General features: G+C 39.8%; 1 protein-coding gene across 2 annotated transcripts; it reads right to left on the reverse strand.

The window, feature by feature from the left end:
- Positions 1-1,327: 1,327 nt before the first annotated feature.
- Positions 1,328-27,124, reverse strand: MRPS31 (mitochondrial ribosomal protein S31). Of its 2 annotated transcripts, none has more exons than XM_030882432.2 (7): positions 26,903-27,124; positions 23,050-23,334; positions 17,492-17,647; positions 16,577-16,717; positions 13,733-13,812; positions 10,446-10,589; positions 1,328-1,623 (listed from the first exon to the last, which is right to left on the reverse strand). In XM_030882432.2, the coding sequence occupies exons 1-7, from the start codon at positions 27,025-27,027 to the stop codon at positions 1,394-1,396; spliced, it is 1,161 nt and encodes a 386-aa protein (XP_030738292.1). In that variant the 5' UTR covers positions 27,028-27,124; the 3' UTR covers positions 1,328-1,393. The 2 variants fall into 2 exon arrangements, with proteins under 2 accessions (XP_030738292.1, XP_030738291.1); XM_030882431.3 differs by having other exon boundaries at positions 17,492-17,650; positions 26,903-27,122.
- Between the last annotated feature and the right edge of the window lie 292 nt (positions 27,125-27,416).

Below are 27,416 nucleotides of genomic sequence, written 5' to 3' on the forward strand. Positions count from 1 at the left end.
TCCAGAGTGCGCAGGCTCAGTAGCTGTGCAGTGTGGGCTTTAGAGCGCAGGCTCAGTAGTTGTGGCTCACAGGCCCAGTTGCTCCGCGGCATGTGGGATCCTCCCAGACCAGGGCTCGAACCCATGTCCCCTGCATTAGCAGGCAGACTCCCAACCACTGCGCCACCAGGGAAGCCCTACACATATTTTTAGATTCTGAATATGATAAGCCCAATATTTAAAGGCTCTGTGAGTCTGATTCCGTTGTCTGTTGTTTCTGCTGGCATACATTCATGGTGTTTTCTTTCCTTATGTGTTTTGTAATTTGAAGACTGGGTTTATGGTGAGTTCCTTCACATACAATTTTTGTTTGCTTGTGCCAGAGCCTGAACACTATTAGCCTGAGGCCACTGTAAACTAAATTCTTAATTTGAGGTTGTTTTTGTTTTTTTAAAAGAATCCTCAGTGCTTTCAGTTGTATGAATCTGAATCACGTTGCTATACACCATAATGGAAATTAGTTCTGGGCTTCCCTGGTGGCACAGCAGTTAAGAATCCACCTGCCAATGCAGGGGACACGGGTTCGAGCCCTGGCCCAGGAAGATCCCACATGCTGCGGAGCAACTAAGCCCGTGTGCCACAACTACTGAGCCCGTGTGCTACAACTACTGAAGCCTGCACGCCTAGAGCCTGTGCTCTGCAACAAGAGAAGTCACCGCATTGAGAAGCCCACACATGCAACGAAGAGTAGCCCCCGCTTGCCACAAATAGAGAAAGCCCAGGCACAGCAATGAAGACCCAACACAGCCAAAAATAACGAACAAATAAAATAATTAAAATTTAAAAAAAAAGGAAATTAGTTCTGATTTTAGCATGATGACCTAAAATTCTAGAAGTGATTAGTATAAGCCCTTTATTTCTATAAGGTTACTTCACTATAGTGACCCAGACTTAGGTAAGGGTAGTTAATTTAGTGTGGAAATATAAATATGTATATATGCAAATATAGAAACATGTATATGTAAATATAATCTATGCATATAAATTTGTCTGTAAATCCTCTCAACTGTTATAGTCCTCTGATGACATCACATGTATGGCGACTTATATTTCAAAGAAGTATGGTCACTGAATGAAAAGAAAAAGGTTACAGGAAGTTGCCTTAAACTTACTTATTAGTGATTCTAAGATACTCTTTTTGTTTAGAATTACTAGTTGAATCCATAAAAGCTGGTAACTTTTTTCCATGCAGGAATATTTTTCAGTTACCACCGTACATATACTTTTAAACAATTTAACATTTATACGATTCAAATCAGATGCAATAATGAACACAATATAGGAAAACTTCTAGTAAAATTATTTAATTATAATACGAATCTCCAACAGCTTGAAATAAGAATTTCCATGATCTTCAATTGAACTGTATGCCACTTTCTTTTAGAATGTCCCGTTTTTCATTAAAATAGTTCCTAAACCACTCTATATGTTCAACCTTCTGTTTAACACTCAGATACGGGTTTTTGGAAAGGCCACAGGTCACCAACTCCATGAAGTGGCGAATTGGTCCCTGTTTTGGAAAATCCTCCAGGTATTTATCCAGAAATATATGTTCATGAAATTCTGAACCATCATCATCAAAACCTAGGAAATGAGACAAAATATGTTACAATTTTGAATGTAAAACCTACACTATAAAATTAACATTAATGAGGTAGTATAGTATTACAGTAAAGGCATGAACACTGGAGTAAAACAGAGGTTTGCTCACCAATTTAACAGCCACATGATTGGGCAAATTAACTTCACTGAGCAACAGTTTCCTCAGGCATAAAATGAGTATTAAGACAGCACGTTCTTCATGGGGTTTTATAAAGTTAAATAGACATAAATCTTACAAAGTTCCTTTACAATGCTTAGCATACTACAAATATTCAAAATGTAGCAGCAATTACTACTAATGGATATTTTAATATCTAAAGAAAACACTAAGAAAACTATACAAACTACACTAAAAAAATACATAAAGCAAAATAAGATGGAATCCTTATATTCAAGCAGCTCACAGGAAGCCCAGAAAAGACAGAGGAGTGAGAAGCAGAGAAAATGAACAGAAACCAAATAACAAAATGAGACTTAAATCCTAACAAATCAATAATTACTTTAAATGTAAATGTCTAAATATACCATCAAAAGAAAAACACGATCCAACTATATGCTATATACAAGAAACACACTTCAAATATTTACCTATAACATAGGTAGGTTGAAAGTAAAAGGATGGAGGCAGACATATCTTGCTAACATTAATTTTTAAAAAAAGAATGCATGAGTGGCTATAGGAATATCAAAGTAGACTTCAAAGAAAATTATTAGAGAGAAAGAGGAACATTACATAATAAAAGGATCAACCCACCAAGAAGACAAGCAATCTTAATTATGTATGCACCAAAGAGTTTCTAAATACATGAAAGAAAAGTTGATAGAAATAAAGTAGAAATTAAAAAATCCACAATTACAGTTGGAGGTTTCAAGATCCCACTGTCAACAACTGTGAGAACTAGCAAGTAGAAAATTAGCAGAGACACAGAAGAACTGAACAACATCAACCAACAGGATCACAGTGACATCTACAGAACACTCTACCAGACTATTGCAGAATACAAATTCTTTTAAAGTATCCATGGAACATTCACCTAGTTTAACCATATCCTGGGTCACAAAACAAATGTCAACATATTTAAAATAACTGAAATAATATACAGTATGTTCTCTGATCATAAAGGAATCAAAACAGAAATCGGTAACAGGAAGACAATAGGAAAATCTTCAAACAGTTGGAAATTAATGTAAGTAATTCATGGTCATAAAGGAAATCTCAAAAGAAATAATATTTATTTATTTGGATTGCGGGTCTTTAGTTGTGGCAGGCGGGCTCCTTAGTTGTGGCATGCATGTGGGATCTAGTTCCCTGACCAGGGATTGAACCTGGGCCCCCTGCATTGGGAGTGTGGAGTCTTAACCACTGTGCCTTGAGGGAAGTCCCTCAAAAGAAATTTTAAAAAACACATAGAATCGAATGAAAATACAACAAATCAAAATTTGTGGGACACAGCTAAAACAGTGCTGAGAGGGAAATATATAGCACTGAATGCACACATAAGAGAAGTCTCTAATCAATAATCTAAGCTCCCACTTTAAGAACCTAGTAAAAGAAGAGCAAAATAACCCCAAAGCAAACAAAAGGAAGGAAATAATAAAGATAACATCAGAAATCAATAAAACTGAAAACAAGAAAATAGAGAAAAATCAATGAAACCAATACCTGGTTCTTCACACGCACACACACAAAACAAAAAAAACAAAAATTGATACATTTCTAGCAAGTCTGATAAAGAAAAAAGAGAAGGCACACACCAACAATATTAGCAATGAAAAGGGGGTTATCATTATAAATCCTGAAATCATTAAAGGGATAATAAAGGAATACTCCAAACAACCTTACACTCACAAATTCAACAACTTGAAAAAAATGGACAACTTAAAAAAAAATCCATTGAACTACCAAAACTCAACCAAAATAAAAGATAACCTGAATAATCTTATAACTACTAAAGAAAAGCAATATGTAATTTAAAAGTTCTCAAACATTTAAAGAAAAACTAACACCAATTTTACACAATCTCTTCCAGAAACTAGAAGACAGGATACTTCCTAACACGTTTTATGAGACCAGCATTACCTTGTTAAAAAAACAGACAAAACAACCAAAAACAGGAGCAAGAGAGAGAGAGAACTACAAAACAATATCTCTAATAAACTTAGAGGAAAAACCTTTAGACAAAATTAGCAGACAAATCCAACAATGTATAAAAAGATTTATACACCAAGATCAAGTGGAATTTACTCAAGTAGGATTTTACTGCAAGGCTGGTTCAACATCTGAAAGTCAAGGTAATCTACCATATCAACAGGTTAAAGAAGAAAAATCGTATGACACAACACTCACTTTGATAAATATTCTCAGCAAATTAGGAAAAGAGAAGAACTACATCAACATGGTAAACCTACAGCTAATATCATAGTGAAAGACTGAAGGCTTCTCCCCGAAGTTCCTGAACAAGGCAAGGAGATCAGCTCTCACAACTCCTGCTCAACATAGTTCTGAAATTTCCAGCCACTGATGAGGGAGGCAGAAAGAAAAGTCACGTAGATGGGAAAGGAAGACATAAAACTATTTGCAGACGACATGATTGTCTACGTAGAAAATTCCAAGGAATCTACAAAAAAACTCCTAGAACTAATTAGTGAGTTCAGTAAGGTTACAGGATACAAGATCATAAAAATAAGAATCACTATTTAAATTGGAAGACTCAACATAGTAAAGATGTCATTTCTCTCCAAACTCATCTACAGGTTTAATGTACTTTCTACCACAATTCCAGCAAAGCTTTGCCACAGACAAGCTTATTCTAAAATTTATATGGAAAGGCTTAAGTCCTAGAAGAGTTAAGATAATCCTGAAAGAGAAGAATCAAGTGGGAGGAATAACGCTCGGGCTGACTCTACAGCTACAGTACAGGCATGCCTCGTCTCGCTGTGCTCTGCTTTACTGTGCTTCACAGATATTGCCTTTTATTTTTGTACAAATTAAAGGTTTGCAGCAACCCTTTGTCAAGCAAGTATATCTACACCATTTTTTCCAATGGCATTTGCTTACTTCCATGTCTCTATGTCACATTTTGGTAATTCTCACAATGTTTCAAACTTTTTTCATTATTATTATATTTGCTATGCTGATCTGTGATTGGTGATCTTTGCTGAAGGCTCAGATGATGGTAAGCATTTTTTAGCAATAAAGTATTTTTTTTAACATCTTTATTGGGGTATAATTCCTTTACAATGGTGTGTTAGTTTCTGCTTTATAACAAAGTGAATCAGTTATACATATACATATGTTCCCATATCTCTTCCCTCTTGCGTCTCCCTCCCTCTCACCCTCCCTATCCCACCCCTCCAGGCGGTCACAAAGAGCTGAGCCGATATCCCTGTGCCATGCGGCTGTTTCCCACTAGCTATCTACCTTACGTTTGTTAGTGTGTATATGTCCGTGACTCTCTCTCAATAAAGTATTTTTTAGTTAAGGTATGTACTGTACTTTTTTAGACATAATGTTATTGCACACTTAACAGAATACAGTGTAGTGTAAACATAATTTTTATATGCACTGGGAAACCAAAAGATGCATGTGACTTGCGTTATTATAATCTTTGCTTTATTGCGATGGTCTGGAAACACACCTGCAATATCTAAGGTATGCCTGTAATCAAAAGAGTATGGTATTCACAGGGAACTCAATATTATGTAATGACCTATATGGAAAAAAAAATCTAAAAAATAGTAGATATATGTATAACTGATTCACTTTGCTGTACATCTGAAACTAACACAACATTGTAAATCAACTATATGCCAATAAAAGTTTTTTAAAAAATAGAGTATGGTATTGGCAGGCAGTAAGACACAAAAGTTGATGGAACAAAAATCGAGGACCCAGAAGTAGACCCTGTTATGGACTGCCAACACATGGATCTTGGACTTCCAGCCTGCAGACTTTGAGAAAGTAAATTCTGTTGTTTAAGGTACCTAGTCTGTGATATTTTATTATAGAAGTCTTAGCAGACTAACACAGATCCACATGAATATGCCCAACTTTTTACAAAGATGCACAGACAATTCAATGGAGAAAGGACAGCCTTTTCAACAAATGGTGCCAGAAGAATTGAAAAAGAACCTCAACCTCATACAAATCAACAAAGAATGGATCACGGTCTAAACTATATATATAACAGAAAAAAAACCAGAGGAAAATCTTCTGGTTCTAGGGCTGGCAAAGAATTTGACACCAACAGCACAATCCATAAAAGGAAAAATTGGGCCCCATCAAAATTGAAGACTTTTGGTCTGTGAAAGAATCTGTTAAAAGGATACAAAGACGGGCTTCCCTGGTGGCGCAGTGGTTGAGAGTCCGCCCGCCGATGCAGGGGACACGGGTTCGTGCCCCGGTCCGGGAAGATCCCACATGCCGCGGAGCGGCTGGGCCCGTGAGCCATGGCTGCTGAGCCTGCGCGTCCGGAGCCTGTGCTCCGCAACGGGAGAGGCCACAACAGTGAGAGGCCCGCGTACGGCAAAAAAAAAAAAAAAACTAAACCTGTAACTACCACACTACCCAGCAACCGCACTCCTGAGTATTTATCCCAGGGGAATGGAAATCTGTATTCATACAGAAACCTGTACGTGAATATTTACATCACCTTTATTGTAATAGCCAAAAACTGGTAACAGCCCAGATGTCTTTTATCAGGGGAATGGTTAAACAAACTATAAGGTACATTCAAACCATGGAATATTACTCAGCAATAAAAACAACAGCAGCAAACAACCCCTATTGACACACACAACAACTTGGATACATCTCCAGAGAATTAATCATGCTGAGTGGGAAAAAAAAGCCAATCCCCAAAGGTTACATACTGTGTGATTCCATGTGTACGTCTTTCTTGAAGTGACAAAATTACAGAAATGGAAAATGGATTTAGTAAGATTGCCAAGGATCAGGGACTAAGAAAGGACAGCAGTGGGAGGTGAGTGGATGTCGTTATGAAAGAGTATAAGAGAGATCCTTGAGGCGACAGAACTGTTCTGTATCCTGACTGTGGTCGTGATTACATGAATCTACATACGTGACAAAACTGCACAGAACTAAGCACACAAACACACTCACACAAAGGAGTACATGTAGAACTGGTGACATCTGAACATGGCTGAAAGACACGGCTGCCGGCTGCCTGCCTGTGATACTGTGCTGTGGTTACGTGGGCGGTAACTACTGAGGGAAGATGGGTAAAGGGTATGTGAGATATTTATCATTTCTTACAGCTGCATGTGAACCCACAATTACCTCAAAATAAGAAGTTTAAAAATGCTCTCTAATCACTTACAATTATCTTACACTTATTGAAAGAGATTTTAAAAATTTTATTTGGACAGTTAAAGATCTATTCATCATTTTTCTTTTTTTTCTTTTTTGCAGTGTGCAGGCCTCTCACTGTTGTGGCCTCTCCCGTTGCGGAGCACAGGCTCTGGACGCGCAGGCTCAGCGGCCATGGCTCACGGGCCCAGCCGCTCCGCGGCATGTGGGATCTTCCCGGACCGGGGCACGAACCCGCATCCCCTGCATCGGCAGGCGGACTCTCAACCACTGTGCCACCAGGGAAGCCCTGACCAATTATTTTTGACAAGAGTGTATTATAGCACTGAAGCAAATTCAGTCACTTTCACTTTGACTTGCTTCCACTTCTATTTTGTCAAAACTATTATTTCTTTTCCTGTTTGTATTCTGAGGCTCTTGTTCAAAGGCCACCATCTCAAACAACCAACAGATTGTTTCAGACAACACATACTTAATCATCTTTATATTTGCCCTAATTTTCTCCACACTATACCCTCCCACATGACAACAGAGCCCTCTTTAGAGTTCTATGGTAATTCTGAACTTTTCTCACTATTCTTGCTAGCTCATATTACAGCACACATTCCAGATACCCTAGCAAAGGATGGCACATTACAAGTTTAAACCAACTGAAGAATAAAAACAAAAGTGTGACTGCCATCCATGACTGAGCTTTTTTGCCCACTGAAGCCTCTAAACTGAGAATTACTCCTGGAGGGTATTTCAAAACACCTGTAATTCGGTGGCATGTACGTGGCTAATGGATATTCAGGAGCAGGACCCTGTTAACTGGGTAGTGGTAAAAATGGGATTAAATTTAGATAAAGCCAAAGCTAAAACAGAAGTGATCTTATTATCAATCCAATATATAACAAAGACTACAAAATCTAACTGGGAATAATTCCATCTAACAGCTTTTATAAATCTCTAGGCTCGCAAAGCACATAGAAGGGACAAACCAGGTTTTAAAAACTGACAAAAAGCTACTTCAAACTGGGAAAACAATGTTTACATTTTAAGTGGCAAAACAAACAAGTGCAATTTTTTATATAACAGAAAAACACAACACTGGGAAGTAAATTTTAAACACAAGACATGCATTTTATCATTTTTGGTATTATGTTCCCAAACTGACATGGTGAGTCCCTAAATACACAACAAAACACCTTTTCCCAAAAACATCAAAGTAAATCTTCATGAAGCTAATGATTAGGAGAGAGAGCATGATGTCTTACTACTCTTAAAATTTAAGTATAAGAAATATAAAAGAACGTTACTGAACGGCTGAGGCTCCAGGTTCTAAGGCCGGTCCTCTTAAAGTATTCAGAAGACCCTAAGTGTGTACTGAGGGGAGTGATCAAGGTGAGAACGTTTCCACAGTTCCCTTCCTGTTCTTCGTTCAGATAACAACTGCCTTCAGGAGCTGGAAATGAGATACCTCCCTTTCCGACCCCAAAGCATCAATAATATGTACAGTGTATATGGACACTTGTCACATTTATCTCCCCAACCTGACCAGAAAACATGTTTTTTTCCTTTTTCAGAAATTACACTTTCTCAGAAACGAGGTCAAATCTAAGATAAATTCCTTTGGAGTTTGGATTCTGATGAACTTAAATGTTTTTCTGCTGATGACAATGTACTGCCAATTCATGCTTTTCTATTATCCTATTTGGTGGTTCCTAGAAAATATACAGTATCCTCATGAATATTTTAAGATTTAAAGATGTTATAGTATAGAAGAGAAAACAGTTATAATAGCAAATCTCCTCACAATATCGTTGTTGTAGAAACAGGGATGATGATGGTAACAATGCTTTACTTGTATAATCAGTTGTTTCTCAGAAGAATCCCATAAAATAATCCTATTATTATTCCCATCACTTTATAAGATGGAGGAAGTGAGGCTTGGAGAGATGAAGACTCACTCAGGAACTTGGTCTCTAACCACCACACTCACTGTCTCTCCTAAGTAAAGTCACATATTCTACCTCAATACTGGGTTTTAAAACCATATCTTGAACCATGAGGACCTGGAACACCCAACTTTCATCAAATATGGAACAAAGTCTTCCCTTAATATCATAGATTGTATTTTGTTAGTTTTTTTTGCTACTTTTAAAATTCTATCATCATACAGGAGCGGAAAAGAACTAACATTTACTCCTATGTATTATATGCCAAGAACTGTGCTGAGCAGCTCAATATCTTATTTAATTCTTACATTCTTCCAGTGAGGTACCTTTAATTTTACACATGAGAAAACTAAGGCTCAGGAGGTTAAATAATTTCCTCAAAGGCAAATGGCTAATAACTGACATAGCTGGAATCTGAACTCAGGCCTACACAAATAAAAGTCCTTGGTTTTGGGTTTTTTTTTTTACCTTATCCTGATACCTTCTAGAATGTAGAAGCCATAGTACTTTTAAAAATATTTAAAGTATACTTTAAAAAATACACATTATTTAATAGATGAAATGCAAATTTCTATATTACTGAATATATCATACAAATATATAAAAGATTAAGAATTTGCTAAAGGATTTGTAAGTCCCTAAAGTTTTCCTATACAAAAGATTACTTTATGAAAATATAAGACTATTTAAGCTACCACTCCACTTATTAATCCAAACAAATGAAAGGTTATCAAAAATGAAAATATTACAGTGCAGCATAATACTACAAAGGTTAAAATACAGACTACATTTTCCTAAGATTTCCTGAGGTGTTTGCTATTTCTATTTAATCTTACCATAAAAGTAAATGAATCCCTTCTAACTGAAAATACATCAATAAAAATTCAATGAAATGTTTAGCTGATGACATCACGGGCGCCATAAAAAATAAACAGCATAGCAATACAGTTTTCCTTTTGATTGAGGAAGATGTAACACCTCTAGAAAAATCTCCAGGAAAGTAGATAATGTTTTATTACTGGCTCAAAGCATCTAGGTATGCAGCCAAAGAATTTCAAAGCCTCCTAACCTATTTGTTTTGAGTGGCTTTGAATACAAGAAACTTGTGTCTCATTAATGCAACCGTTTTAAATAAAAGATACCAGCATAAAACTTGAAGGTTGTAATGTTCCCCAAAACTGAAGGATGATCTCATACCCAGTATCTAATGTATTAGAAGATTTACCAGGTAATCTCCTGCTTTTAGCAAGTAGAAAACTGTCATCATTTGCAGTTCTCAACACTTCTATGTCACAGAAATTCATGATGCATTTCTGCCATATAATTTTACTTCTTTATTTTCCTTATCCAACAACTAGAATTCAGTGAAATCGTAGCATTCTTTTTAAAAGAAACACTGTCAGATTTCTTTTAGGACATCACAAAGATGTTTACACGAAGTTTTGAAATTCAGGTAAATATCCAAAACCTACAACTGAACATCTGCCAGATTTAATCTCAATCATTGAGTTTTATAAACCTATGGCATTAAGACTTACCTGCTTCATTGTTAATTGGGAACTCCCACAATTTCCCCTCTTTTGTCAATTGGATCATCTCTTCAAAACCATTCTGAAAGGGTTGTTCATTGACCGCCGCTAACTGCTTAGCAAATTCTACATCCCAAAGAGAAGGTACTGCCTCTGTAGAATAAAAACATCCAAATTACACACAATTCCATATAAATATCTTTCTTTTTAAAAATGTTATCATCAGGGCTTCTCTGGTGGCACAGTAGTTAAGAATCTGCCTGCCAATGCAGGGGACACGGGTTTGATCCCTGGTCCGGGAAGATCCCACATGCCACGGAGCAACTAAGCCCATGTGCCACAACTACTGAGCCTGCCCGCCACAATGCTACTGAAGCCTACATGCCTAGAGCCTATGCTCCACACCAAGGGAAGCCACCACAATGAGAAGCCTGCACACCACAACGAAGAGGAGCCCCCGCTCACCACAACTAGAGAAAGCCCATGCGCAGCAATGGAGACCCAACACAGCCAAAAATAAATAAATAAAATAAATTTATATTAAAAAAATGTTATCAGCTCTGAATTGATAATATATTTTCAGATCTAGAAGCTCATAATTAAACAGTATATAAGGACTTCCCTGGTGGCGCAGTGGTTAAGAATCCACCTGCCAATGAAGAGGGACATGGGTTCGATCCCTGGTCTGGGAAGACTCCACATGCCTCGGAGCAACTAAGCCCGTGCACCACAACTACTGAGCTTGCGCTCTAGATCCTATGAGTCACAACTACTGAGCCCACACGCTGCAACTACTGAAGCCCACGTGCCTAGAGCCTGTGCTCTGCAACAAGAGAGGCCACCGCAATGAGAAGCCTGTGCACCACAACGAAGAGTAGCCCCTGCTCACTGCAACTAGAGAAAGTCCGCGTGCAGCAACAAAGACCCAATGCACCCCTGAAAAAACCACAAAAAACAAAACCAACAAAACAAAAACCAGTATATAATGAAAGGTCACTCTTTGATAGCTAAAATTGAAACAAAAATAATACATAAAGACTGCAACCACAATAATTGCAAGCCTTACTTTTTGTTTTTACTACAATGCTAGGTAATTAACCGCTAGTCTCACTGCCCCCTCTATTGGAAAGGAAAAAAGAAATGTCTATTCTGTTCACAGATCTTTTTATGACTGAATATTTTTTATACAACATGTGATTTAGATCTTTAAAGTCCAGTCTGTTTATCTTTATTTTTAGTCTGTTAAGATAAGTCACAAATGTACTACTAATAAAGACCAAATAAGTTAAATTAACATAATTACAATAACAATGATAATACTATTAATGCATACTGGGCACTTATTCTGTGCTAAATGCTTTTTATACATTAGTTCATTTAATCCTCACAACCAACTCTATGAGTAAGGTAATATAGTGTTAGCTTTTTACCACCATCATATCACATGTTTCAATCATTTATTTGTTTTGAAAATTTAAGACATCTTTAAAGAATGAGTCACATTCCCACCAAACATCACTGGTGGAAATGTAATGGTACGGCTGCTCTGTATTGAATAAAAGAGTGTGGCAGTTTCTTAAGAAGTTAAGAATATACTTATCGGGACTTGCCTGGTGGCACAGTGGTTAAGAATCCACCTACCAATGAAGGGGACACGGGTTCGAGCCCTGGTCCGGGAAGATCCCACATGCCGCGGAGCAACTAAGCCCGTGCGCCATAACTACTGAGCCTGCGCTCTAGAGTCCACGAGCCACAACTGCTGAGGCCACATGCCACAACTACTGAAGCACGCACACCTAGAACCCGTGCTCTGCAACAAGAGAAGCCACTGCAGTGAGAAGCCTGTGCACCACAATGAAGAGTAGCCACCCCTTGCTGCAACTAGAGAAACCCGCGCACAGAAACAAAGACCCAAAGCAGCCATAAATAAATAAATTTACTTTTTAAAAAAGCAAGCTGGCTCCTTCAAGAACCCATCACTTCTTCTGGCTGTTCATTAGGTGAACCTTAGCAGCTGCCCTGACAAAAAATTCCCCTTTTGGGGCAAGCTTAAGAGTTGCCACTTCAGGAATTCCCTGGTTGTCCAGTGGTTAAGATTCACGGCAGTGGCCAGGGTTCAATCCCTGGTCCGGGAACTAAGATCCCCACAAGCTGGGCGGTGTGGCCCAAAAATAAAGAGTTGCCACTTCAACAGGGGAGAGGTGATCCATTCTCCACACCTGTGCATTTTGCATTTCCTTTTCATCAATCATAGAAGACAGAATGCAGTTGTCACAGTACAAGAAGGGGGGGTTGTTCTCTTAGCTTCATCTTCAGCTTAAATGAACAGTGATTGAATTAATGCCTTTCCTCCATGGATATTTATTTTATAGCTCAATTTGTTTAAAAAAGGATTTAAGATAACGGATTCCTATTATTTGTAAGCCACTTGGCTAGGGGCTATTGGGTATACAAAAATCAGTGAGACCCAGCCCCTAATATCAAGGAGTTTATTGAATAGTGGGAAAATCAGATGTTTTTATAAGTAACTGAAAGATTAAATGAGCCACTGGAAGATGGCCTAGAAACTTAAATATCAAAAATAAAATTATTTCTACCAAAAAGTTAACTGATAATCCTTAGAAATGAAAGTCACTTATAAGCTAAGACCATTTGTATGGAGTTTCTTCATTTATTTTAAGTTATCAGTAAAACAAAATTAATGTCAAGCAAGAGGACACTTATTTCTCTTTTAATTAGGCTTAAAATGGTGACTGTGAAGGATTTGACTTCTTGCCGAAAGAAGAAAGGGGGAAGAACAGAGAACAAACACTAACTGTGTGTTAAGAAAAAAACACTACAAGTCTGCTAAATATATTCCCTGAATGCTCTCCTTCCCATCTCCTAAATAATCTCTAAATCACTTCAATAAATTAGCACCTATAAGTGCTATCTCCTCTTCTAGATAGTAAGCTGCCTTAGGGCAGACACCACAATTTATCTTTACATAATAGTACAAAGGTGTGTTGCAAATAGTAGGTGATCATTAACGTTCTAACCCAAATTAGCAGCCAATCTATAGCTCTGGATTCATGTGGCTGATGGTACTTACCTCCCATTGCCTCACGGGCTGCAGCATTTCAAGGGAGAAATCTGACCAACACTAACATGTCAACAACTACGTTAATAAGAAAGATCCAGGTCAAGGACAGGATGGAATATTAAAATACCTGATGATTACGCAATCAAAACATGAAGGACATTTTCCAAAGATGGAATGTTTACACCTGAGAAATAGTGTTATTTTCTTAACAAACCTGTTTCAGGTGCCTCTTCAGTAACTGCCTTAAGCTCAAAAATATTAAGCCTCTTCCCCTTGAATATATTTTTCCTAAAACTGAAAAAGAAAAAAATTATTTTAATGAATATTTTATACACAGTCAACAAAAAACTGTTTATGAGAAGAAAATTTTATATGAAATATTCAACGTAAAAATTAAAAATAATTCTGCTGCCCCACACCAGACATTTTAACTAAATTGCCACGTCTTTAGGACTGATAACTAAAAACAGGAACAAGTTCACCTGAATTTCTGCATCATAATACAACAAAGAAGTTACAACAATTTAACTACCAAAATACCTAATTGAAAAGATCAGCTTAATTTGCCACAATCTTTATTTGATCCATTTCATATTAAGGTTTTAGAAAACCTGACATTGTGGAAAGCTACTAAAATATGCTAAGTTAGAAGTTGTTGAAGTCAACATTTGTCTTAGTTTAAGGGTAAAAAACACTGCCTGCTTAATTATAAATTATAATTATAAAAGATTGCACAGGGGCTTCCCTGATGGCGCAGTGGTTGAGAGTCCGCCTGCCGATGCAGGGAACACGGGTTCGTGCCCCAGTCTGGGAAGATCCCACATGCCGCGGAGCGGCTGGGCCCGTGAGCCATGGCCGCTGAGCCTGCGCGTCCGGAGCCTGTGCTCCACAACGGGAGAGGCCACAACAGTGAGAGGCCATGGGAAGCTCTGGCAGGTGGATTCTTAACCACTGTGCCACCAGGGAAGCCCCACAGTTATTTTATAATAGAAAACTGTCTGTATTTACATAAAGTTTCTGTTCTTTCTCTCCTTCAAGCCTATAAAGTGACAGTTGGGGAGGGGAACCAAATATTTAGCATGGTCTGACAAACAATAACTGAACTTCATAGCAGGAGGTGCTTACAGAATGTCTTCTGTGTGTTGTGTATTCCATGGGTTTTGTTCTATGTATAATCTCAGGAACCTGAGTTAGCTCCTTCTGGGTGTTAGATTATTAATTTGTACAGGAAGATTGGAAAAGATGGTCAGCAGTTAACAAAGGAAGTTCAGGGGTTATAGTGACTTCGGAAGATTATTTGAATTACTAATTTAAAGTGATATTTATATCTATTTATTGAATAAAGCAGAATGTGTACTTGGAGTTTAACTTATTAAATATTGCCCTGGGACTTCCCTAGTGGTGCAGTGGTTAAGAATCCGCCTGCCAATGCAGGGGACACGGGTTCCATCCCTGGTCTGGGAAGGCCGCACATGCTGCGGAGCAGCTAAGCCCGTGCGCCACAACTACTGAGCCTGTGCTCTAGAGCCCACAAGCCACAACTACTGAGCCCGCGTGCCACAACTACTGAAGCCTGTGCGCCTAGAGCCTGTGCTCTGCAATGAGAAGCCACCACAATGAGAAGCCCGCGCTCCACAACAAAGTTAGCCCCCCGCTTGCCGCAACTAGAGAAAGCCCATGTGCAGCAATGAAGACCCAACGCAGCCAAAAATAAATAAATAAGATAGAAAAGGCATTAAATTTGTTAAAAAAACAAACCAAGAAATATTGTCCCAAAATATTTCACTTTAGTCTTCTTTAAATCAGTCTTCTTTGAAATGATGCCATGCAACTACATCAGAATGTTATATTATAGATTGATTTTTTTTTTTCCGGTACGCAGGCCTCTCACCGTTGTGGCCTCTCCCGTTGCGGAGCACAGGCTCCGGACGCGCAGGCTCAGCAGCCACGGCTCACAGGCCCAGCCGCTCCGCGGCATGTGGGATCTTCCCGGACCGGGGCACGAACCCGTGTCCCCTGCATCAGTAGGCGTACTTTCAACCACTGTGCCACCAGGGAAGCCCTAGATTAATTTTTAATGATTCAAGCTGTCATCAAAAATTAGAAGGTGGTGAGGAAGAAGCTGAAAAAGTAGGCAGGGGGTTTATATGCATATAATGACTGCATTAAAAAGCGGCCTAGGACTTCCCTGGTGGCACGGTGGTTAAGAATCTGCCTCCAATGCAGGGGACACGGGTTTGCGCCCTGGTCAGGGAAGATCCCACATGCCGTGGAGCAACTAAGCCCGTGCGCCACAACTACTGAGCCCGCGCTCTAGAGCCCGCGGGCCGCAACTACTGAGCCCCTGTGCCACAACTACTGAAGCCCGCATACCTAGAGCCTGTGCTCTGCTACGAGAAGCCGTTGCAATGAGAAGCCCGTGCACCGCAACGAAGACTTGCCCCTGCTCACCACAACTAGAGAAAGCCCGTGTGCAGCAACAAAGACGCAACGCAGCCAAAAATAAATAAAATAAATAAATGTATAAAAACACAACCAAAAAACTATGTAACGCATGGCTTAGCATCTTTAAAAACTGCAAATTACCAAATTCAGATTGCCACAAATAATCCACTACTTTAAGGTATTATAATGGATCTTCTTTCTTTTTCTGATGGTGGGTTATTTCTCTAAGGTATGAAGAAAGATGATTATATATAGAGATAGAGAGAGTACATGAATCTACACTGTTAGGCACACATCAGAATGAAAAATAGTGTTTCTCACAAAACATTCATTTGTTCAGAATTCAGTCAGCTCCACTTACTCTAAATCAGGAGACCTTTATTCACCGTGGGTAAATGTGAGGCAGGGCCCATTCTGATTTACGATATAGAAAAATGTAGGGCTGCTAAACCCAGTACATCTTTCCCTCTCTAGGAAATGGGACGTGGAGAGTAAGGAGACAGATATAAATGCAGCCGTGACGCTCAGACACCCAACAGCAACAATATGCACAGCAACAAAGTAAATCTACAGTTCAACAAACAAAACCAAACTGACTGCAGAGCCTGAATACCTTCTTCTCAGATCAGCAGGCTTCGCTTGGCCAACAAAATCATCAGTCCCTTCATCAAACTGAATCTGATGCACTGGTCTTGTGCTAACTCTCGCTGTGGCAGATCTGGCAACTTTCATATCTGATATGATGTCAGTGAAACTGAAATAAGAAAAAGGTCAAGTGTGTTAGAAATTGTAGCTACAGAAGAGTAATAAACTTTCTTTTTTTTTTTGAGTAATAAACTTTCTTAAACATGAGATTCATATCACTTAATTCTTACTTCACTTCTATGCACTAATACTGAACAAAAAGTCATGTTTAAATAAAAAATTATATGTTGCCTATTAATACCACAGACCACTAAGATTGATGTGGCTTTCTCTCTTTTAAAGATGTTCTTCAGAAATGTTCATTTAAAACATAATTAAAAGTATCCCTCATGAAAAACTGTCAAACATTCAGACAAGTAGATATCAATATCTGTATACCTAGCACCTAGATTAAAAACCTGTATTAAAGTTGAGATTTAGCCATATTTATTTATTGCCTTGCATTTGTTCAAAGACAAATAAAATGCATGATCATATTGTGCATAAAACCAGCATATTATTTAACTAAAAGAAAAACTTCTCAGAGAAATTGTCTTATTCTATTATTTATTTCTTTATTTTAAATAACATTACTGAATTTACCACTTCTTTTTCAGGGACAAGAAATTATGTAACTTCTCAAAAGAAGTTTAATCATTCAATTGGTCTTTTAAAACTGAAATCTTACTTAACACACGAGTTTTAAAAGAAATCAAACTGCTAATACTTATGAGGCATATTTTATATATAAATGAATATATTATGTAATGTAGCTCATCACTCACATGAAGCCAGCCTATTTTGACATATCAGCATCACTGACACAGCTATTGGATTCACCAACCTAATTTTAGGTCTCTCTCCATCCTTCTGTGCCCTCGAGGCTTCCTCGTGCTGCTGGAGCTGCTTCAGCAGATCTGACTTGGTCATCTGCTTGTCAAAAGGGAGAGAGTCTGCAACCGCGGAGGCAGCCGCCACCAACTCCGGGCTCAGGGACTCACTTCTGAGAGAGAACATGGAAGACAAATGAGAGAAAAGAGGCATTACTTCAGTGGAAAGTAAAATGATTTCTTGGGAGAAAACTTTTTGTCCTTCAAAAAGTATCATTCAATTCAATTTCTGACAAAATCAAGAATTCTTAACACAGCATTGTAAATCAACTATACTTCACTAAAATTTTTTTTTAAAAAAGAATTCTTAAACACTAGGTGTCGGTTTTATAAAAATGTTACAATATTGAAAGTTAAAGTTAATGGATCCTTAATGAAGCACAATACTAACTCAGAGCAACAGATTAAGGTGGAGGAATGAGGAATCAGCCTCGAAAGTGATAAATTAGTGGATTTTTAAGTTAGATGCCATTTTATTTCAAAAACAATACAGGCTGCAAGCAAATATAAAAGTGGTTAAACCTGTTTATACAAGCTTTAATGGTAATATCCTCAAATTGGAAACAACCCAAAGGTCTATCATCAGAACAGATAAACAGTGATATATCCATGCAATGGAACAGTACTCCGCTCACTCCACAACATGTATGAAACTGAATGAAAGAAGCTGGATTAGAAAAAGTATATATGGTATGATTCCTCTTATATCGAGTTCTAGAAGAGGCCAAATTAAGGTGAAAAAAAAATCAGAACAGTGGCTGCCTCAGGACAGAAGGTTACTGATGGGGAAGGTGAAGATGGGAAATGCTCTGCGTCTTGGAAAGTATGTGGGTTACATGGGCACATCAATTTGCCAAACTCCTACAGCTAAGATTTGTACACTTTAACGTATGTAAATTTTACCTGGAAAAAAAAAAAACATAAAATCACCACGTGGGAGATGGAAAGTGGGTGAAGGTATAGATGACAAGAATGGCAAGATTTGATAATTATCAAAACATCATACGATTTTGTTTATGTTTTAAACTTTCCATAAGCTAAAAAAAAAAAAAGCTGTTCTTCAGTAAATTAGGGTAAGTTAGGAGAAAAATATGCCAGATATAAAAAGTTATTTACATTTTTTACATCACTGAAAATCGCCACCTCAATGAGTAGGATCTGAATTACTGTTTTACTGCACCTGGCTTTCTACCTTAGGAAATGATGTCTAACTTGCAAATCAAAGTTCCCACATCCCTGAAGCTGGGCCTCAAAGAGACTGTCAGAGACTGGAAACGCTCAAGGACGCTGAGAGTGAGGGCTGTAGGAAAATCAATGTTACTGGAAGCTGGAGGAAAGGGGACCTTAATGAATAGGTAGCTGAAATCAGAGCAGGTAGTTGCTTGGTTAAGAGAATGTTACTTAAAGGAGGAGCTAGAAACTATGGTTATCACTGCACCCACCAGGGATCTTGTAAGGTTTCACAATACATGCAGACTCACAAGTCTACCACTGACGTGCCTGGCCCGGACTACTCAGAAAGGTAAAGGGCAGAACCACAGCAGGCTGGCAGGGCAGCCTCAGGTGTCCCTCTCGGGGAGCCCCTGCAGCACTCGCGGGCGACACGTCACACAGCCATCCAGGAGTTAGGATAGGAGACCCATATCGCGCAGGTGCAGGAGCTTAGCGCCCCAAAGGAACCAGTATCTCTTGTAACAAGGCCACAGGCAGAGTATCTGTGGTCCCTACAAAGGACACGCAGTTACAAGAGTAACTGTGCTCAAGGAAGCCCTAAGTACACTGAACCATACGGTACCCATAGTTCGCCCAATCCAGATGCAATCAGTTATTCAGGGGGTCAATTTTATCATGATAATGTTGCCTTCAATACAGCTGACAACTACAGTAATCAGGTTAACGGCTGTGGCAGATACTTTCCTAAAACAGAGACAGCAGTGTTTCGGGTCCCACAAGCTCTTCCAAAACCTTGCTACAAGCCCATCTAGAGAGGCAATTTCCCCTCCCCCTGAAACCAGGGGAGACTTCGTGACTGCCTCAATGAACAGACTGAGAGAAATGATGCCCTGTGACTTGTGAGGCTAGGCCACATAATGTGACACGACTTTTGTTGGGATGTCTCTTGAGACGTGTGTCCGTGGACCCCAGCTCTCTGGTTGTGAAGAAGCCCAGGCCACTTGGAGAGGCCCTGGGTAAGTGTTCTGGCCAAGAGCCCCAAATATGGTCTCAGCCAATAGGCAGCATCAAGCGCTGGAATGTATTGTACGTGGGCAAAGCTTTCAGAGAATTCCAGATGCCAGCTTTGAAGCTGCCTTGCTGACACTGAGTGGAGCAGACACAACTATGTGCAGCTCTTTGCCCAAACCGCAGAGAGATGCTGCCCCCAAGCCTTGGGATGGTTTGTTATGCAGCGATAGATAACTGGAACAGATTTTGGAGCCTGGAGCTTGGGCGCTGCTGTTATAAAACAAAAACAAAAAAACCTAAAATGTATGGGAGAGTTTTGGGTACTGGCAGAGGGGGGTAACCGGAGGGATCCTGAGGCAAGTGTTAGAGAAAGCTTCGGGCCTCAAAGAGACTGTTAGAGCCTGGCGGCCGCGTGAGCACTATAGGAAAATCAACGTTACTGGAAGCTGGAGGAAAGGGGGCCTTTGTTTAGTGACATTATTGCTTGAAGTAATATGGCAAATGAGAGAGATGCTCAATGAATTGGACGACCTAGCAAGGAGGCTTCCAGACAGAACACTGAAGGTGCCTCCTGCCTTCTTAGTGGCCAATGGTAAAATGTGAGAGGAGAGAGAAGAAAGAACTGTCCCACATAAAGGAGCCAAGACCTGCTGGGATCAAAAGAAAACATCTCTCATTCTTAGCCCCTCCAGATAGCAAATGATGCCAAAATTTAGAAATGGCTTCTGTACAGAGATCAAATCCAGGGCAGCATTAGGAAAACGGTCTAAAGATAAAGCCATGGGCATGACTGTAAAACCCTCTGTTAAGATCTTAGAAAGATTTAAGATGGTGCCTTAGAGTGCCCTTCAGACAACAAGAATTCTAGGAAACTTAAAGGTGTGGTCCCAGGGCCTCTCACGGGGAGCTCAATGTAGACCAGGACCCTGGTTCCCAAACTGTGCCCTAAGGCACCCTGGAGTACCATAGGGAAATATCAGCCACGTCTGTCAGTGACTGTGTGAACTACTAACTCAAGGCAGTTCACAGTTTCAACATTAGACTACCGCATTCCTTTCAATGCCACCATATCTTTGTGAAGATGGTTCTCCAGCAGTTGCTGTGATGAAAAAGCAAGAACCCTTCAAAAATCAGTATGGAACAGGAATGAGAGTGGCGGTGTCCAGTCTGACTCCAAGGCTAGGTAATAAAATGATACAAATTCCTAGGGGCTCGTTTTCTCTTGGGACACTCACCCTTGGAACCCAGCCATCATGCAGTGAGGAAGCCCAGGCCACATATAGGTGGCTCTGTAACAGTCCTGGCTAAGGTGTCAGCTAACAGCCAGCATCAACTGTCAGACCTGAGTGAGCAAACCCACAGATGATTCCAGCTCCCAAACTTCCAAGTCTTCCAGCTGAGGCCCCAGACATCACGGAGCAGAGGTGAGCCTTCTCTACTGTACTCCGTCCAAACTGCTGACCCACAGAATCCGTGAGCATGAAAAAAGGCTGTTTTATGCTGCTGAATTTGGGGGCAATTGTTATGCATCCACGGTAACTGTATCAACATGGGGGAGGGTGTTCGACATATAATACAAATAAACGAGCCAAAAGCGGGCCATGCGCGGGGCAATGATGACAGTACATCATGAATCAAAGACGATGACGAACCAAATTCTCTGCATCTGGGATTCCTTAAAAAAAAAAGCGGACTGGAGGGGGGTGGGAATCATTAAAAGATACATTTTTGAAAACTCAAAATAAATGTATCTCATTCACCAATCTTTTGATATAGGATCAAAGCCTCTTCTTTGAACACAGGACCACTGACAGAAGTTCCAAGGTATTGATACATCTCTTATATGTATACTACACCCATAGTACATCCTCCAATATTGCCAATTTTGGTTTCTTTAAAGTGGAAACATGGAGCAAGAACTTAAAACGCTTACAAAGCAGTCTGAGTGCAGAATTTTCCTGGACTTTTATGCTTGTCTCATTCATACCTAATTGGAAAGCAACTTTAAAAATTACCTTTACTGAGGCTTTGCAAAGCAATCAACTCATTTTAACCACTTCATTAATAGTTAATTAAATTGTATAATTATAAAAAAAAGCAAAATGAATCATAAACAGGTCTGGAAGCTGGGAAAAAAACCTTACACTTCATAAGTAATTATAAAGTGCGTGGGAGTATTACCTAATTACGTATGTATATATTTTTTATTTGTTTTATATTGTTTCTAAAAAGGAGGAGAAGGTACTTAACATGGGCATTTCCTTACTTAGCTTAATTAGCTTACTCTCTACCACCCAATTATGCTTTCCAGTGGTAGTTTAGATACAATATGATACAATGTAGAAACTAAGCAGTTCTGTTAAAATGTTAAGTCATTCTGGGAATAGTAAACCTATACTATCTGTTTATTCTGCTAAGAGAAGTCAGAGATGGGGATCTTAAAGCCACATTTCTTATTACTTGAATTGACTATGTCACTGGTGTAATCATTATTTATATATCACTAAAACAAAATACTGCCATTTAAACTACAACACAATGCTAAAATATCACTGATTGCACTTAGAATCAGTAAAATATTATACTCTTTTGACAAGCACGAGTAATTACAATACTCTGAGGAAACCACATAAGCTGAGAGCCCTGTTAATTACTGGTCAAAGGAAGTAATATAAAACAGCTGTAATTAACATGACAAAATTCTATCCTAGGTGGAATTTTTTTTAACGAAATTTCAAATAAAGAAGTCCTTCAGAGACACAAAGCAACCTTCAAATCAGGATGTAAATAATTTGTTAATTAACAGCTTAAAGAAGCAATTAAATGCAGTTAATAACTGATGAAGGGCTTCCCTGGTGGCGCAGTGGTTGAGAGTCTGCCTGCCGATGCAGGGGACACGGGTACGTGCCCCGGTCCGGGAGGATCCCACATGCCGCGGAGCGGCTGGGCCCGTGGGCCATGGCCGCTGAGCCTGCGCGTCTGGAGCCTGTGCTCCGCAACGGGAGAGGCCACAACAGTGAGAGGCCCGCGTACCGCAAAAAAAAAAAAAAAAAAAAGTGATGCATATGTAAGAGAATGTGGAATTCTCAATTAGATCACTACTCTTTCCCTCTCTCTAGACTCCATACAGATATCCACTTATTTAAATATAGAATAACAGTATTTCTCATTTAATTATTAGTCTCTGTGTTACAAACTAATATTTAGTCTTCATTAACTCTGTATCTCCAATGTTCTCTAATTAAAAAACTTTTTTTTCTAAAAGAAAAAGACTGGAGTTTCAAAAATTACTTCCAAAGAAAAACATTCAAATTGCAATTCAATTTACCTCTTTTGGGGGGCATCTTCTGGAGCACTCTGAAGTCTGACAGTTGAAGCCTCCAAACTTTTAAGTTGTCTTCTGTTGGGTGGCTTTGTTGTTTGTACATTTACTGAGCTTAATTCAACTTTCATTCCCTTAAGAATATTTACCAAGTCTTTTTTCGTATTCTCCTTTACACTGTGTTGGCTCTCTGTCTCCTTGGAAATCTCACGGGTTGGAACAGACTGCTCATCTTTCTTGCTATAGATCACGCTGTTAGTGCCAAAATATCTTTGGATATTATATTTTGTCCTGAAAAGATTAAAGAAAACAAAAAAACACTGCAAAATAATACAGGACTCAAAACGCTGCTTCTATGTGTTTAAAATTTTTTCAATTAAACCCTTCCCTTTTGCTTATTACTGTTATCAGCAACTGTAAGGACAGCAATTTAACGTTTACTGAACATATACTATGTGCCTAGTCTTGTGCAACATTTTATGTACATTTTCTCATACCCACATCAACTCCAAAAGGTAGGTATTATCCCCATTTTGCAGATAAGGGAACTGGAAACCAGAGGAGTAACTTAGCCAAGGTCATGTAGCTCAGAGCTCACTAAGGCCTAAGACCCGCTGGTGAGCACAAATGAGTTACAGGTGTGCTGAGATACTGACCACCTGGTCCTTGAAGTGGCTGGGCGAGGAGCAGGGCCGCTGGTGCACCTGTCTGTTGCTGCCTCCCATTTATCTCAAGGTCTGGTACAAATATCATTGTCTATGTTCCATGACATTAAAAAAGTTGCGAAACACTGACATGGTTAATAAATTTCAACTTATTATTCTCAAACCCCAAACTGACAGACTGCCAAGTCCTTGCTCTTAACATGATGTAAGACCTCTATAAAACGTCACAATTAAACAATATGAAAATAAAGAAATTTCTATCAGTAAAAAAAAGGTTACTTTCTTCAAACAAATTCCTGGGTGTGATTCTAATCTATTCAACTTTCTCATTGAGCTCCATGCCATTTAACTGATCACTATCTGTAAACTAAGCTAAACTGGAACAGGAAAAAAGAACATTCAGTGGCTAGAGTTGTCATTCTGCTTTCTTCTTTAGATTTATTTGTGAAAAAGAACAACACAAACAATCACATCTATTTCAAACTCATGCAAAAAAAGACTTCCCAATTCTAAGGAACCCAAATATCTAACTTTATTTTGTGGCATTAAGAACCTTTTGAGAGTTAATGTTGAAGAACTTTAAAAACTAATGAATGTGTTAGTTTCAGTAAGAGGGTATAAAGTACAAAAAGTCATTTATTAAATATAATGAATATCTACTCTGTGCTGGGCACTATACTAGGCATTGATGATGCCTTAGTAAATAAAAATTTCATGGTGCCTATTTCATGAAACTAACAGGCTAGAGCACTGTTTCTCAAACTTTAATACGCATAATAACTACCTAAAGGACTTGCTGAAACACAGATTCTTTGGTTCCACCAAGGAATTCTGATTCAGTAGCTTTGGGGAGGAACTCAGAGTCTGCATTTCTAACAAGTTCCCAAGTAATGCTGATGCTGCCCATCAGAGGCCCACATCTGAGTAGCTATGTTACACATGCCATTTAATCCTTACACTCTTACAGAACAGGTTTTATTATTCCCATATTACAGAAGAAACTGCTGCTCAAAAAGGTTAAATTAGTGGTTCTTAACCTTCAGAGGTTATATGAATCACCTGGGGAGCTTATTTAAAACATGGATTCCTGAGATTGTCAGTTGGTAAGTTTGGAATCAGGCCCAAAGATCTGAATTTAATCAAGACCTCAGGTGATTCTGGTGCAACTGATCTCAAGAACCTGCATCAGACTCTGGGTTAAATAGTATCTCAAGTTCTCGAAGCTAGTAAGTGGTAGTGCCAGATGAGGGAGGCTTTAATGAAAAGAGAAATGGCTATTTCCAAAAACGCTGAAACAAACTATTTGATCTGCTCATAAAAATGTCAGAGGCTAACACATCAGACACTTAAAAATCAGAATGAAAACCAACTGCTTAACCAATATCCTTATAATCAGTACACAGGGGACTTCCCTGGTGGCACAGTGGTTAAGAATCCACCTGCCAATGCAGGGGACACGGGTTCGAGCCCTGGTCCGGGAAGATCCCACATGCCGCAGAGCAACTACGCTCATGCACCACAACTACTGAACCTGCGCTCTAAAGCCTGTGTGCCACAACTACTGAGCCCGTGAGCCACAACTACTGAGCCCAAGAGCCACAACTACTGAAGCCCGTGCACCACAACAAGAGAAGCCCCGGCAAAGAGAAGTCTGTGCACCGCAACGAAGAGTAGCCCCCGCTCGCCGCAACCAGAGAAAGCCTGCGTGTAGCAACAAAACCATAAATAACACAGCCATAAATAAATAAATAATTTATTAAAAACAAATCAGTACATGGACACATTATAATATTCAATATATGGTACCACTGAATTTAGGAAAATGCTCTATTATTTTACATGTGAAAGTTAAATTAATACTAAAGGTATTATAACAGGAAGGTGGCAATCAGGAGAAAGAATCTCACATATAACCCGTACTTCAATGTTTCCTTCCAAGACTGCTCTAGTGCTACAGAAAGTAACCTATATTTATACCAGGAAAATCATGTATAAGGAAGTAACTCCATAACACTAAAGTAATAAAACTCTAGCCCTAACCTCCCACCTGGGCTTGTTTCCACTAACAGCATCTCATCAGCACTTCAAATGCAGCACATCCAAGACCACATTCAAGAGCTTGCCTCTCCGACTGACTTTCCATTTTTCACTCTTCTGTACTGAAGGGGCCTCTTACCATAAATAGCTATTTTTGTATTCTAAAAATTATGACATATTTTAAAACCTGCCTCAAAGCTGGTCCTCATTCTTCTGTTAACATTAATGGTACCCTAATCCTCCCAAGCAGCCAGCTGAAATCTTTGCTCGGACTGCCCTACCCTTACCTCATCATATATCACATCCCAGCAATTTCACCTGTGAATTCTTTTCCATCCAGCTACTTCTTCCCATCCCCACGGCTCCTAACCTGCTTCAGGGCTATACTTAACCAAAAGGGCCCCCAACTGATCTGCATGGAATATATATGCAGGAGAATTAAGTTTTCATAATCATGAGAGTTCTCAGAGAATAAATACCAACACCAAGTATGCTGCAAATCTTCTTCTTGCCTGGCTAACTCCAACCCTTGGGCCCCCTTTAGATTTTATCAGGCTTCTTTTCCCGAGGGGATACTCTGAACCTCTCCTGCAATGGTCAGGTGTCTCGATTTGCTCACTCAGCAATTACCAGTTCAATGAATTCTGTGGCACTCTGCGCTACCTACACTGTCTCAGCGATTACTCCACTATACTTGAATTGCCTACGTGGTGGAACTCTAAGCTCGGCGACGGCAGGACTGTGTTACTCGGGGCTTAACCCCAGGGCTGGCACACGGTAAGCGTTTTCAATAATGAAGGTAAAAATGAAACCATCACAGGCTTGGGAGGCAAAAAATTTAAAAAGAATTAAAAAATAAAACAACTTCGCTTTCTGGAACCTGGATAAAATGAGGGGAGAAGTGGCAAGAGAGATGAGGCACGGTATGTAGCAGAAAGAGCACAGGCACAGGCGGACCAGGCCTGTCACCATGACCTTGGGCAAGTCATTTTATCTTTCTGGGATTTCCCTTTGCTCAGATTTAAAGCGACGGCTTCTAAGATCCCGCGGATCATAACACGGACTCCAGGAAGCCGGAGAAAGAGAACTGAATGTGCAGGAGCGGGGACAGGGGTTGCCTGAAGACCTGCCGGGCCAACAGCGCTGCAACGCGGTACCTGACAGATCCATGCGGAGAAGCGAGTAGCACGACGGCGGCCGCCGATACCTCTGGGTCTCCGGAGCACAAAGGGAGGCGGGAAAGGGGGCGAAGAGGGAGGAGAGCCGAGACCCTCGTAAACATCGCAGAGAAACAAACAGAATTGAGCACACAGGGGCGACGACGCGTCCTCTGACAAACACGCCCCCCCGCTCCCGCTTCCGTTCCCCAACCTGACGCGCTCCTCTCGTTCGTGCGCCGGCTGACAACAGGGGCTGCTAACTGTGTTCCGGGCTCGTCCGCGGCCGAGCCCGCTGTCTCCAGGCGACTCCTCCCCCCCTCGGCGATTCTGGCCCCATCCCAGAGGTGGAGTCAACTGAGGTCAGCAAGGGGGTGGCGCTGGGGGCGCGGCCCTGACCCGAGAACTGAGAGTGGAGGGAGCGATCGACTGTGCAAAATCCTGCTGATGGGGCCAGTAAGATGAGGTGCAGAACAGACCCTGCTGTGCAGCGTTAGGGGGAGAGGATCCACAG

This window comes from Globicephala melas, chromosome 18 (assembly GCF_963455315.2).
Source record: "Globicephala melas chromosome 18, mGloMel1.2, whole genome shotgun sequence".
Classification (NCBI taxonomy): Eukaryota; Metazoa; Chordata; class Mammalia; order Artiodactyla; family Delphinidae; genus Globicephala; species Globicephala melas.